General features: G+C 52.3%; 1 protein-coding gene across 1 annotated transcript; it reads right to left on the reverse strand.

Annotated features, from left to right (window-relative positions):
* Positions 1–2,739: 2,739 nt before the first annotated feature.
* Positions 2,740–10,151, reverse strand: ACR (acrosin). Its single transcript, XM_070371368.1, has 5 exons — positions 10,081–10,151; positions 8,905–9,111; positions 8,404–8,687; positions 3,922–4,067; positions 2,740–3,399 (listed from the first exon to the last, which is right to left on the reverse strand). Exons 1-5 carry the CDS (start codon positions 10,146–10,148, stop codon positions 2,860–2,862), a joined length of 1,245 nt encoding a protein of 414 aa, XP_070227469.1. The 5' UTR covers positions 10,149–10,151; the 3' UTR covers positions 2,740–2,859.
* Positions 10,152–15,201: the final 5,050 nt, after the last annotated feature.

The raw sequence follows: 15,201 nt of genomic DNA on the forward strand, positions 1-15,201 counted from the left end.
GATGTATGTTACAGTAAAGGGTTTGAACAAAATTCTCACCACCTTAAAATATTTTTCATCTGTTCTCAGCAGCTAGTTGACAAGTATAAACCACTTGAGCCAGTGAGGCGGGGACTGTCCTGTCCCCTTCTGACGTCCATGTCAAAAGCTTTTTCTGTCACTTTCACTTTAAATAAAATCTACCAAAAAAACTCTGAGTGACCGAGAAGGTCTTTGGTCCCAGAGTTAAGTCCTCTCTTTCAGAGACCACAAATCCGGTGACATGGTTCACCATTCACCACTAAGCTATCAAGACCAGGTGTTGGTGAGGAGCTCAAGAACTGAAACTCTCTCCCACTGCTGGTGGAATGTGAAATGTTTAAACCATTTTGAAAAACCACTTTGGCAGTTTTAAAAAATGCTAAGCATACACCTACCATAGGATGCAGCCATTCCACACACACTCAGCCAAGAGCTATGAAAGCACATGTCCATACAAGGACTTGTATACAAATGCACATCGCTGCTCTACTTCACATGGCCAAACATCCACCAACAATGAACAGAAAAACCGTGGGATAGCTGTGTGATGAAAGGGTCAGCAGTAAAAAGGAATGACTGCTGAACACACTGCCATATAGATGAACCTCAAAATGATGATGCTGAATGAAGCGAGACAAAAAGAACTGCTTGATGTGTGATTCCGTTTGTATAAAATCTTCAGAAATCCAACTTAATACATAATGAGAAAAAGCAAATTGGAGACTGTCTGGAGCCAGGGAGGAAAGGGCTGGAGGGATTACAAGGTCCCACAAGGAAACTCTGGGGAGTGGTGGATATGCTCACTACATTGACTGCACTGACACCTTTGGGGTGCAGTCACAGAGCAAAGCTTACCCCTCTTGTACCACCCAGCCATTCCACTCTGAAAGCACGTCTCCACGCAGACTCATCCGTAACCAGAGAGGGTCAGTGATGATTCTTTACCAAGAATGTAGTTTCTTCAGAAAACATCAATAAGCTAGCTTCTGTTTCTTGCTCATATTAAAAATGAACTACCTCCATTTTTTACCTTCCATTTAAAATGTACTACAATTATATTCATTGGTTCATTCAGCTTTTCTTTGTGAATATTAGATGTCATGTACCGATCGAATGCACAGTTAGAGCTTCCGCCCCTTTACCTGTTATCCTAACATGCCTGGTTTTCCAGTGTCTGAGTTTCACCATGTGCAAGTTTAGCCACTGTTGAATCATTTTCTGCTATTCTTCCTAGCAATAAGTTTCATTACGAATTCTAAGTTTTGAGAATACTGGTCATGCCTGACAATCCTGTAAGGAAGTAAGCGTATTCCTCAGATGCCCGACCCCTTTTGGGGGTTCTGCACACAGCTGTTCCATTTCGTCCCTGCTCCTCCTGTCCCCATGCAGAGGCTTCTGCTCCAGAATCTGTGAGCCGTTCTCAGGGCTAGAGCGTCCGCAGGAACACGAAGGCAGATCAGAGAGTCTCACTTCACTTACAAACAGCCTCATTCATAATTTAAAAATGAAAATGTAAGCATCAGTTAGGTTGGCAAGGATTGATGAATTTGCTGTGAACCAGTGTTGTCTTAGATGTGGGGAAATGTGTTGAAAGACGAGAAGTCCCCTTCTGGGACACCACGGGCTCATAAATGCCCCTGCTGTGGAGCACAGTTAGAGACAGGGGTCTGCGTGTGCTAATGTGGAAATGTCTGCATTTGATAAGTGGAACAGGAAGTCAAAGAGTAATACGGACAAGGAAATAGAAGAAGGGGATTAGGTTCTATTCACGTGCATGAAAAGCTTGCACAAGCCACCGGAGAACCCACTGCCTGTTCTGTGCAGGCTCCCGGCAGAGTGCTTCTTGAGCTTAGCCCTGTCCCTCCAGGAAGGAGACCCAAGTGTCAGCTGCAGATCACAGGCCCAGGGGGAAATTTTCCACCTCAAGGAGGAGAGAAGACACAACTAAAGACAGAGTCGTCTCGTGGGTCTGTCTCTGCACCAGGAGAGCGTGGCCTCCAGCAGACTTGGACGCACATCCTTCATTTTCAGTCAGCTTACCTCAAGGGAGTGTGCGGCCCCTTGATTTAATATGCAGAGACACCAGCATTTAATAATTACCTGGACTATGACCCCAGGTCCTCTTGTTCTAGTTAAAAACCACAGCTGACTTTGGCAACTACAAGCTGGCACTTGCCATCCACCTCCACAAGAATGAACTCAGGCGCCGCTCCAGCCGCTGACCTTCAACACCCTCTGAGCAGCGTTCAGGGTGGAGGGCAGAAATGAGGCTCTTGGCGCTCCAGGAAAACTAACAGGACTGGTCTTCAAACAGTTAGATATTTTCAGGAGCTGGCTTTACAAAGCCAACTCTTCAATCTCCTCATATCTAGAAAAGCACTAAAATCCTTCAGGATGATGTCTGCTCCTCATGACCAGCAGTAATCTTCAGGAGGCCAGCAGAAACCTCTAAATAAAATGTGCTTGATTGCATGCACTCCCCCTTCACCAAAAATCCCACAGCTACTGCCCTTCCCCCACTGCCTCTTTGGAGCAGTTTCTCAGAGCTATCTCAAGTGCCATTTCTCATGCTAGTCTTCATTTTGCCCCAAATAAAACTTAACTCACAACTCACGTTGTGCATTTTTTTTTTTTAAGTCAACATCATTTGTACAATACAAGGGTGAATGGAGGCAGGGTAGACTTGATGAGGGATTAAGTTGGGAGGGCATATAGGAAGAAGTCCAGAAAGCGTCTCTTAGTGTATATATATTTATATTTGTATTTATATCCATTTATTTCATCTTTTTTTCCCTCAGGAGTGAGGGCTTCACTGGGTCCGTTGAGAATGGGTTCAGATCAGGAGGAGGCATGTTGTCCTGGAAGGCCTGTGGTTTCCATTTCATAATTGCTCTTTTCGTTAAGAAAGGTCTTTCCCTTCAAGACCTCTATGAGCTGCTGCAGTCGCTTGGCAAAGGAGAGTGCCTGGGGAGGCCTAGTGGAAGGCTGCGGTGGGGGTGGTCGTGGGGGTCGGGGGGCAGGTGGGACTGAGGGTCGGGGGCTTGAGGGACGTGAGGGTTGGGCCACGGCAATAGCTTGCTGAGAGGGAGGTGGTTGAGGAACGTGTTGGAAGAACCAAGGTGGGCGAATGGAAGGCTGAACGGAGCCAGGGCTCACTTGGGCTGCTGGAGTAGAAGCAGGGGGAGCGGTGGGCAACTGAATCATGTGCACCGTGTTAGAGCCTATCTTGGAGGCAATCCAGTTCAGATAGGACCAGGTAGACGTGTAGACTCCAGGGCGCTTAGCTCGGGCACAGCCTACCCCCCAGCTTGTGATTCCCACGACCACATAGCTGTTTTCCACGCTGTCTTTGCACATGAGAGGCCCGCCGCTGTCCCCCTGCCCAGAAGGATACAGAAGTCACGCTCTGCCTGAGCCACGCTCCCTGCCCAGAAGGGCCGTGGCCTCTGGGCAGGTCATTTCTGCAGTCACATGGCCTCCTGCTGCCATGAACACAGGCAGTTATGGCAGAGTTTGAGGTGGTGCCAACAACTTCTCTGGGGCTGTGAGAAGGGGAGGGATTCCATGGGTTTTCTTGCGCTGATGGGGAGGACAGACAAACCCATGTGTCTGTGCACGGTTTTACGTGGAGACATGAACGTGTGTGTGCAAGTGGATTGGACCCTTTTGCGTTCTGGTGAAGAGAGGTAAATGTTCTCTTCTGGGCAGTGTTCGGAGGATATGATCTCTGTGTGAGGGTGGAAGAAAGCTCTACCTACGGTGACTGAGTCTTTGTTGGGCAGCGTATGGGTGTCACCACCCAAGCACATAGTGACTACAGGCAGTGGAAGACAGGACCAGGGAGGTTTGCTCAGGGATCCAGAAAGGAAGTGTCCACGAGCGCACCCGGTGGAGAGTTACCTGGCAGGTGTCAATCTTGCCTTCAGGGTACCCTGCGCACACATTGGTTGAACGAATGCGCCCATTGTACCATCTGGTCGAGTTACACAAGTCGAGGTCGATAAGGTCCACATGCGCCTCCTGCAGCACAGGTGATGTCCTGCGGGCTACAGCCAGGTGACTCAGTGGTCAGTAAGCATAGAAGACGTCTGGGAAAGCCCTGCCTTCCTCCCGCCACTGAGCCCCCAATGGCCTCAAATGCTCCACTTGAACCTAAGGGCCAAGCAAGCCTATGCCCCCGGCCTCTCCTTATCCACTCCTGAAGGGAAGAAAGCACAGCTGGAAGAGCCAACGAGACTTGGGAGATGGAACTGGAGGAGAAGGAAGGAGGGGGCTGTGGACAGAAGACAGAAGGAGGGCGGTGGAGGCAGCTGAAGAGTCATATACGAAGGGTGGATGCTGGCTTATGGAAGTTTGCTATGACATTAACAATTATAACAAGGACATGCTGAGCACTTACTTTGAGTCACACAGGCTTCATCTCATTCACTCCTCACAGGCACTTCATGAGTTAGAAACAGTTATTCCCCTTTTCTCCAATCAGGAGATTGGAATGCCACTTCCCAAGGTCACAGTAGGGAACCCTGGACTCACACCAAGGATTTTCGTCTCTAGACTCAAGTCCAGGACACACCGTTCACTCTGGCTGTAGGTCATCCCCTGCATTCTAGCCTCCATCCAGCCATGGACAGGACCCGCAGGACTTGGGCTGATGACTCCCTCCCATGTGCCTCAAATCTTTATTCAGATCTGGAGGCAACAGACCTACGGTGGTGCCTCCACACACAGCAGACCTGTCAGGGGCACAGGCGGTTGAAATGACCATTGAGGCCAGGTCAGAACTTCCTTTATAGCCTCAGATGCTTGGCCATGACCAGGGGTTAGGAAAACCCCAGCCTGCACTGTGGCTGGAGCAGCCAACATTGCATCCTGCCTGGAGCCCAAACCGAAGGCCAGGTACTGGAAGATGATGCTGTGAAAGTGCTGCACTCAATATGCCAGCAAATTGGGAAAACTCAGCAGTGGCCACAGGACTGGAAAAGGTCAGTTCTCATTCCAATCCCAAAGAAAGGCAAAGCCAAAGAATGCTCAAACTACCGCACAATTGCATTCGTCTCACATGCTAGCAAAGTAATGCTCAAAATTCTCCAAGCCAGGCTTCAACAGTACACGAACCATGAACTTTCAGATGTTCAAGCCGGATTTAGAAAAGGCAGAGGAACCAGAAATCAAATTGCCAACATCCGTTGGATCATACAAGAAGCGAGAGAATTCCAGAAAAACATCTGTTTTATTGACTATGCCAAAGCTGTTGACTTTGTGGATCACAACAAACTATGGAAAAGTCTTCAAGAGATGGGAATACCAGACCACCTCATTTGCTTCCTGAGAAATCAAGGTCAAGATATGCAGGTCAAGAAGCAACAGTTAGAACTGGACATGGAACAACAGACTGGTTCCAAATTGGGAAAGGAGTATGTTAAGCCTATATATTGTCACCCTGCTTATTTAACTTATATACAGAGTACATCATGTGAAATGCCAGGCTGGATGAAGCACAAGCTGGAATTAAGATTTCCAGGAGACATATCAGTAACCTCAGATATGCAGATGACAACACCCTTATGGCAGAAAGTGTAGAAGAACTAAAGAGCCTCTTGATGGGAGTGAAAAAGTTGGCTTGAAATTCAAGATTCAAAAACAGAAGATCATGGCATCTGGTCCCATCACTTCATGGCAAATAGATGGGGAAACAATGGAAACAGTGACAGACTATTTTCTTGGGCTCCAAAATCACTGCAGATGGTGACTGCAGCCATGAAATTAAGACAATTGCTCCTTGGAAGAAAAACTATGACAAATCTAGACAGAACATTAAAAAGCAGAGACATTGCTTGGCCAACAAAGGTCCATCTAGTCAAAGCTATGGTTTTCCAGTGGTCATGTATGGACGTGAGAGGTAGACCATAAGGAAAGCTGAATGCTAAAGAATTGATGCTTTTGAACTGTGGTGTTGGGAAAGACTCTTGAGAGTCCCTTGGACTGCAAGATCAAACCAGTCCATCCTAAAGAAAATCAGTCCTGAATATTCATTGGAAGGACTGATGCTGAAGCTGAAACTCCAATACTTTGGCCACATGATGAGAAGAACTGACGCATTGGAAAAGACCCTGATGCTGGGAAAGGCTGAAGGCAGGAGGAGAAGGGGACAACAAAGGATGAGATGGTTGGATGGCATCACCGACTCGATGCACATGAGTTTGAGCAAGCTCCAGAAGTTGGTCATGGACAGGGAGGCCTGGCGTGCTGCAGTCCGTGGGGTCACAAAGAGTCAGACACAGCTGAGCCACTGAACTGAACTGAACTGGAGCCCAAGAGCCAAGGTGACTGTACCCTCTGAATCACGTGGTCCCACAGGCAGGAGAATCCCAACAGCCCTGCCATAGCAGCACCCACAGCCAGTCACCGCCCAGAGGGTTTGAACACCATGTGCGGTACAGGTGGGAAGGGGCAGACTCGGAGTGTAAGGCCAGCAGGGAAGCCCATGGAGCACCGTGGCTGGGGAGGGCACCAGCAAGCATTCGGTGGATGGCTGCTGAACGCGTGTCTGCAAGGCTTCGGTTATGTTCCCAACTTCCTTAGCCCCCACTTTTCCTTCCCACCTAAGCAGCATGGAGGGTTTCACACATTCACTGCCCTTTAGGTACAGGTGACATGGAACTAACAAGCACAAGCCTGGCTTGTTGGCCATTAAAGTGACCCTTTAAACCTATGGCAGAGCCTACAGCCTTGGAAGCCATGCAATGCCTTGTTAAGAGACAGGTGTCCTGAGACACAAAAGAGCTTTCTCAATCTCAGCACCTTGGTTTTAAATATCAAATGCCAAAAAGCCTGCAGAAACTAAAAGTCTGATGGAAAAAGAGACCAATTCCCAAAAGTACTCTTCCAGCCCCAAAGCATCTGAGTTCAAGGAAGTGGTAGGTCCAGATAAGGAAAGGTCAGAAGGAGTATCACAGGAGCCTAGGGGTTTCTTTAAGACTTGGCCCTGGAAGACCCAGGTTCAATCGCTGGGTTGGGAAGACCCCCTGGAGAAGGGAATGACTACTCACTCCAGTATTCTTGCCTGGAGAATTCCAGGGACAGAGGAGCCTGGCGAGTTACAGTCCAGGGGGGGTCCCAAAGAGTCAGACACAACTGAGCAACTAAACACTTTCACTTTTTAAGGGATGGGTTTGCAAAAACAAACAAACAAAAAGGAATAGAAACTGCATTAAATTCAAGGTGATTATAGAACAAAGAGGCCTTGTGTGACGTCCAGGATATAGACGGGAGCCTACAATTCTCCTGAGCAAAAGGAGAGCAGAGGTGGGGTTGAGGGTTGTTGAATGGAAACCCTGAGATCAGCCTCCCAGGGACTGCAAGAACCCCCGAAAGCTGAGGACAAGGTTGGAGAGGTGGACAGAGCAGGGAAGGGGGTGGAGCAAGAAGAAAGTGTGCGCTTGCTCTGGGAGCCGCGGCAGAGCCTCGGACACCAGCAGCCAGACAGAGGCTGACACCCCAGGCCAGGGAAGAGACTGTGAGACACTCTCCCCGCAAGGCGGCACAGACAGCGGTCCTACCAAAAGCCAAAATCAACTTTAAGGGAGGAGAAGATAGAAGACACAAAACACACTGAGGTTTAAACCCCAGGAGGCCCAGATTTTCCACCAATGAACAGATGTTCCATCAGTGAAGAAAGGAGACTGAGCGCCAATTCAGTTTCAATCATACGTTCACACCCGTGACACGACTGGTGAAAATTCACATGCCCACCTACGGGAAGCTGAAAGCACAGCTCACGCACAGAGGCCTGTTCTACTCGGTCTTGCCCCACTGGCAGAAACATGCTGCCCAGGCTGCTGACCCACACAAAGTCACGCCCAGCAGCAGCCCCTTTCGCCGACTACAGAGGACGCTCGCAGTAACAGCTGGGTGGGACTGACGGCCGAGGGTCGGGGGCAGAGATGGCCAGGAGGGGCCACGCGCAGGAGTTGCAGAGCTTGGAGACCATGTGACCCGGCCCTTCCCTTTACAGCTGGGGAAACTGAGGCATGGAGAGGGAAATCCCATCCAGAGCCCTTCTCCACCTGCTGCCTGCCTCAAGGCACGACCCCCACCTCCAGAGGCAGCCCTGGAGCTCCAGGCCCAGCCTTGACCCCATTCCAAAGATGCCGAGGCGCTCTTCTGTGCGTGCCGCCCAGCCACCCCTGGTGGCCACACCAGCCACTGGCAAGGGGCCCTGGACACGGAGCTTCACTCTCAGTTTCTCTGGCTGTGAAAGGGGACGGTGACAGGATCCACTCACAGCACAGGGCTAGGGACTGGGTGGGGCTCAGGCAGGCATCAACAGATTTCCCCTTCACCTAAGACCACGTCAGCGGGGTTTGCCCCGCCCGTACTCACCATTCTCACGTAAGAATCCCCAGCCAGCCACCCAGCATGTCTGGGGAACTCTGGGTGGGCCTGCCCTAAACTGAGGCAGGCAGCCTGGTCCAATGAAGTGCCCACAGATAACAGGAGGGGTGATCTTTATGAGAGCAATGTCATTGGCCTCTGAGCTCGCCGAGTATTTCTCATGAATGATGATTTTCTCAACATATCTCTCCTGCAGAGGCGGCTTCACTGGCTTATTGCTCCCCCACTCAACTTCCTTAGCTCCAAAGATCAGCCTCCAGTCGGTCACTTTTCTGTGGGCACAGAGGTAAGCCAGGTCACACTGGCTGCAGACTGGCTGATGACCATGACCCTCGGAGGGCCCCATCCCCAGCAGGTCCGGGTCAACCCCGCAATCTGGTTGCCACTAGGCCCAGAGCCTCAGGGACCTTTGGCACTGAGACCCTTGGAGAATGCCCAGTTCTAAGAAGAGCCTTTCTGAAGACCCCTGCTGCGAGTTCCCGCACATACTTTTTGATCCTGAAGCAGTGAGCGGCAGTGAGCAGCCAGTGGGCGTTCAGCAGGGAGCCCCCACACACGTGGTACCGCCGGTTGTTGTGGTATGTGAAGATCTGGAGGCTGACCATCCAGGGCCAGGACCCGTGGGCAGCGTCTTGCCCGCCGATGATCCGCATGCCCCCCTGCCGGTTCTGCCGGAACCGTATCCCACAGGGGCCACTGAGGAGAGACCACAGGCACTGTCCAAGTCAAGGCCATCCCGGCGCCTCTGCAGCGGGGGGAGGAGGGCCTGAGGCTGGTCACAGGGGAGCAGCCATGGGGTCCCGGGCCAGCTGGGGTAGCCCCAGGGTGGGGGTCCAGGGGGTGCAGCTGAGCAGCGGTGCTGGGGGCCGTGCCGGGACAGGCGGCCAGGGGCTCCGGGAAATGTTCGGTGGGGGGGAGTTTTCTCCGGTCTTGAGGTCACAAGGTGGGTTCAGAGTGGCCACAGGCAGCTGGGACAGACCAGGGGCCCTAGCAGTGCGGGAGATGGCGGGGGGGGGAGGGAGCTAGCGTGGGCGTGAAGCGGGCGACCCCGGTGGAGGCTCAGGAAGGAGCCAGAGGGGCTCGGAGCTGCAGGGCTGGGCTGGGTGGCAGCAGGAGGACAGCTGCGCAGGTGGAAGTGACCCGGGGGAGGCGTGCGGGGCGGGGCGGAGGTGAACGTTCAGGGCTCTGTGTCACCGGTGAGAAGGAGGGAGTTTCTGGGATTTCAGGATACCCTGGGGGCTTGGGAGTCTACACATGGAGTGGGGGGTCCCCGAGGTGCTGCATGAGGACGCCCTGGGATCTCTGGGGTCAGTGCAGGGCTGGGGGGAGGTGCTTCCCTGGGTCTGCAGGACTCAGTGTTCAAGAGGCAGTGAAGCCAGTGACTGGCGGGGACAGGGGCGCCGTGGAAACCGGCCTGTGCTTTGCGGAAGCCCCAGAGTTCCTCTCAGGAGAACGCTCTAGATGCCAGGGCCCTGGGGGCTCCGGGCTGAGGATGGTGGGAGCAGGGAAGGTCCGAATTGGTGATGTGGGGCAAAAGCGCTGTGAGACCCGGGGGAATGCTAAGGCCCCAGCTTGGCTTTCTGCAGAGCCGCAGACAGAGGGAGTCTGGACCGGGTCCGTTACTCAGAAGACACCCTCCCCCCACCCAAGTTGTCTGACACTTACTCACACGTGGTGTTATCTCTGGCGACCACAGATACTGCCAAGACCAGCAGAACGGCAGTTGGCAGCATCTCTGCCAAAGTCCTGCCCCAGCCAGGCCTGGAAGCCCAGTGACCTCACAAAGCTTCATGGCCTTCCGACCAATCAGCAGGGTGACGTCCCACCCCCACCCTCCAGAAACCAGGCCTGGCGGTTCATGCTGGAGAGACTTCCCGAGGTCTTGCACAGCCTCATGCAAACTGTAACCACGGTCAGCCCCCTGTGAGACCTCCAGCACGTCAGCAGCTCAAGGGAGTCAGGCTCTACAGACCAACAGGCCTTAACCCCGTAGGCAGCAAACTCTTTCCCTCTGCCAAGGCTGTGCCCTCAGGACATTTTCTGAAGACCATTTTGACTTTCCCTAGCTTAGAACTATGAAGCCCACTTTTCTGTCCACAAAGTCTCATATCTTCTACCTGGATCTCTCCAGGTCTCCTTTCTGGGAACTACGCGAAGCAGAAAATTGTCTTCTGTACCTGAGTGTCAGGAATTCTCAGCACAGTTACCTGAATGTCATGAAATAATGCTTCTTCTGCTTGTCAGGAGACAGCATCTCATATCCCAGAACAGAAAAATGCTCAACTCACCTACCTGGATGTTAAAGTTCTACCTTCCCTGCAAGAGCGTGATGAGGTCACATCTCTACCTGCTGGAGGAGCAGTCTCAGCGCCTGTACCTGGGCACAAGGTCTCAGCTGGCCTATCTGAACGTCAAGGAGTCACTCCTCACCTACGTGACAGTCACGAGGCACCACCTACCTCTCCTACCCAAGTGTCAGGACACCTCCTGTCCTCTTTCCAGGTACAAAGCGTTTCAGATAGTCAGATGACCTTACTTCTTCTACCTGAGCATCTTCTCTAACTGAATGTTCTACTTGCGAGGTGGGTGGATGGCATCACCAACCTGAGGGACATGAGTTTGAGCAAGCTCTGGGAGTTGGTGATGGACAAGGAGGCCTGCTGTGCTGCAGTCCACGGGGTCGCAAAGAGTCAGACAGGACTGGACGACTGAACTGACTGAATTTCTCATCTCATGTAACTTTCACATCACATCCTCCTCAACTGAACATCCAGTAGGTCGCACATATCTTACTTGCTGATGGAAGCTATCATCTCCTCCCCCTGACTGTGAGGATCTCTCCTTTCTTCCAGCTCAGGACCTAAGACCTCAGACAGGAGCGTGACTTTGTCCCATCTTCTCTACCTGAGAACCAAAAGGTCTCACAGCCTCGGAGTGTCAGGAGGTTGCGTCTCACCGCTGTGAGTGCTCTGCAGCTTCAACCGACACACAGAAATGCTGGGGTTCCCGTGTCCCCACTTGACCGCCAGGCAGTCTCCCGGCTCCTGCTGGAGGAGGTCCTGGTCTCCCTGTCGGAATCCTGAGCTGTCATATTCTCTACCTGAGCACCACGAGGTCTCCTCTCCTACGTAAGTGTCCGAATCTTCCATCTCAACCGCCTGTCTGAAGTCTTTCCTACCCTTCCTGAGTGTCTTGAGGTCTCATCTCCACTATCTGCGGGCCATGAAATCTTGTATCTCCCATCTGAGCACAAGCAGGTCTTACAGGCCCTGAGTGTCGGGGGGTCCTGTCTCCACCTGACACGCCTCATCTCTTCTGCTCTGTATCTGGAGACCCTGCCTCTTCTCTCTGAGTGACCAAGGGGTCTCCTCTCTCCCGCTGTAGCACACGCACGTCTCGTCTTCCCTCTGTGAGCCTCCTCATCCCTGGGCATCAGGCATCTCCGTCTCTCCTGTCTAATCGTCAGGACATCTCATTTCCTCTCCAGAGTCCAGAGACATCCTCTCATGCACTTCGTTGTCAGGAAGTTACCATTTTCTCTACATGACTGTCCCTAAATCTACTCTCCCTGCAGGTCAGAAGGTCTTGTCTCTCTTATTACAAAGCCAGAACACACCTTTCATCTTTATTTACTAGGAAGTGACAAGGACTTATCCCCCTGGTGAGAAGCAGGATGATTTAATTTCCTTACTTGAGTTCAGTATTCATTAGTTCCCTTCCTGTCAGGCAAGAGGTTTTATTTTCCTGATAAAAATGCAATCGGATCTCAAGAGTATCAGCTATTTGAGTGGCAAAAGGTTTTAATCCCTGCTGCTGCATGTCGAGGTCTCCTTCTCCTCACCCTGAGCGTGAGGGGCATTTGTCTCCCCTCCATCGGTTTCAGGGCTCTTAGGTACCGTGTCTGTTAGGGGTCTCTAACTCCCCATGCCTGAGTGTCACAGGTCTTGTTTCTGCTACTTGAGTTTCAGGAGGACTCTTGCCCCATACGTAAGTTTCCAAGGTGTCTTTCTGTCTCTCTCTCATCGCAGGTGGCCTCACCTCCTCTATCTGAAGATCTGCAAGGTTCTATTTCACCTACCTGAGAACTTGCTTATTTTAACTCAGTAACAGATTGTGCCTAATAAAGTAATCAAAAAAGACTGAAAATATAGTTCAAGAAATGGCAGCAGGAATTCGATAAGTGATGTTACAGTTTTGACTGTTAAAGATTATCCAGGTGTTTTTACAGGATTTTGATGGGCATAAAATTGAAATGGTATTTAGATTCACGTGAATCCTGTAACAGAATGATGTAACCATTTATTTTAAATGTTAATATGTACAATTTTCTGTATGTACATAATATGTACAAAAATCATAATGTTTGCAAGCTTGTTTGCAAGCTTTTTAAAATATAAGATGAAAATGTAAAACAAAAGTTTCAAAATGGAAAGGGGTACCCAGATTTTCAAAACATTTAGGGGTTATGCAATAAAAAAGTTTGAAGACCCAGTGTCTAGATTTTAGAAGAAAACTCTTGTGTGACTCTGCAGAGCAGCAGCCCCTTCTGACTCTTAAACAGGCTCTAGTCCCTGCTCCCAGACACAGTCGTATGCTGAGTGTCTCACATACAGACCTGCAGCTTCAGCTGTGTCATTAAATCTAACGGAAGAGGGACTCCGTTTGCCTCCTTCACACTGTTCTGAAGAGCAAGGGAGAGACGGGAAGGTACACGACAGTTAGGCTTCTGGGAACACAGGATGGGGTCTCAATGGCTCCTGGTGGCTTGACTCAGGCCAAGGTGGAGCTCCCAGTACGGGGCGGGGTCAGGACAAGGGGTCCCCCCTCCTGAGGCTCCTTCTCCCCGTTCTCGAGGCCCACCCTCCCCAGCCCCGCGAGCCCCTCGCTTCCCCAGCCTCCTTCCCGCCCTGGCCTCCTCTGCACGCCCCAACCTGGGCCGTCCTGTGCCCACCCCCAGCCCAGCCCCAGCCAGCTCCCGCAGATCCTGCCTCACTTCTCCCAGCCTGCTAACTCCCACCCACCCGGTTATTCTCCAGCATATGATACTCCCTCTTTCTCCCTGAGGAAGAGCAGGACCTTCCTCATCTGTTCAGCCTCAGTGCCCAGAGCTGCCCACAGGACCTGTAGGGTGGTCAGCGGTGAGGGCCACCCACAAAGTGCTCTCTGCTCCAGGCTGCAGACAGCGTGCTGGTGAGACGCTTAGGGCCCCTGAGGGGATAAAGCTGGGACATTCTGAGGTCGTGAGGGGGCAGGAGGAGGCAGGGAGTCCACCATCCTGAGTGAGAAAGTGTCTGCCCAGAGGTGCTGGGAGGCTGCAGCTCACTCAGCACCACGACCCTCTGCCATCCCACCACCTGCTCCTCTGATCAAGGCTTCTCTCGCCAAGTCCCGGTCTTGAAGTTTCTGACTCATTTTCTGAGGCACTGAGGTGTCTTCTGACCCGTGGGATATCTGTCTTCTCCCCAGGACCCAGGGTCAGTATGGTAATGCCATTTCCACGCCATGATCCCACTGCCATGCCTGCTGGACTGGCCCCCAGGTCCGAGCCCAGTTCCAGCCAGACGCAGGGTCCCACATGCGGCTCAGAGGAGGCTGACCCGCAGCTGCCACAGTGCTTGGGCTCAGGGAATTCAGAGACCCCCCCCTGTGCCTCCACATTCAGACCCTCCCAGGTCCCCACTTCCTTCTAGGCCACTTCTGTGGACGACCACAGTTTCCAACTTGAAAATGAAGCCAAAAATGTGAAAATATGAAAATTAGAAATTGTGGGGTTTTCTAGACAGATTGCAAGCCTCTCTCAAGGACCCACTGCCAGTGGTCACCATCTCAGCCTCACAAGGGCCTTTGCCTTCCCGAGCAGGCCTTCCAGACATCCACCTGCTTCTCAGAGCTGCTCTGCCTTCCTGCCAGCCCTGGGTAAAGACACCTGAGCCCACTCCCCTCTGCACACAAGGCGTCATTCCATCCACGTTCTTATCCTTCCCGGCATCTTCTCGCTCCCCTGGAGGCATCACCCAGGCCCCATCCTGAGTCGAGGTCTACAGTTGCCATGTGTGATGTTCACACTCCACCTTGACCCAGTGTGGCGTGGCTCTGCACGCACTGCCCTCCTAGAACCCCACCAGGTGCCCAGCCGGTCTGATGGCCCGCCTCCACGGTTTCTGGCCCTCTGTCAGACCTCAGCCACGCAGCCTCCACCTCCCACAGCTCCCTGTGGGTCTCTTCTGTCCACTCGCCCCACTATACCACCCCCTTCACTCTTTGAGGTGCCCCTGCCCTTCCTGGGAGCTACCACCCTCCCCACCAGCTACCACACAGGCTTGGCCCCATCAATGGCTGGTGGCAGCTGGCTCAAGGGGAGATCTGAACTTGGGCAGGAGCTGTTGGGGCAGGAGAGCACAGGCAGACAGGAGAGGGCTCAAAGACAGGAGCAGCAGAATCTAGGGACACCTGGACACTGGCGGGAAAAGTGGACAGAGGCTACGGAGGATACCCGGACTTCTAGCTCAGGAGGGGTCATTCGCTGGGCTGGTGAGCAGAAAGAGAAGCTTCCAGTTCAGGAAGCACGGGCTCAGGCCCAGCACAACTCGGAGAGAGCGAGGCACAAAGAAGCCAGGCCCGTGGGTATGGAGGTCAGCAAAGAGACCAGGTCAGAGACAGGATCCGTGGGTCATCGGTGTAAGCGGCCAGACGACTGCTGAGGGCCAGGGAGGTTTGTGTGACCTGCCCAAATGAGGGCAGAGTCTGCGCTTCCAGTATCTCCTCAAGTAGGCAGCTGAGAAATGG

The sequence above is a fragment of the Bos mutus genome, chromosome 5, assembly GCF_027580195.1.
Source record: "Bos mutus isolate GX-2022 chromosome 5, NWIPB_WYAK_1.1, whole genome shotgun sequence".
Taxonomy (NCBI): domain Eukaryota; kingdom Metazoa; phylum Chordata; class Mammalia; order Artiodactyla; family Bovidae; genus Bos; species Bos mutus.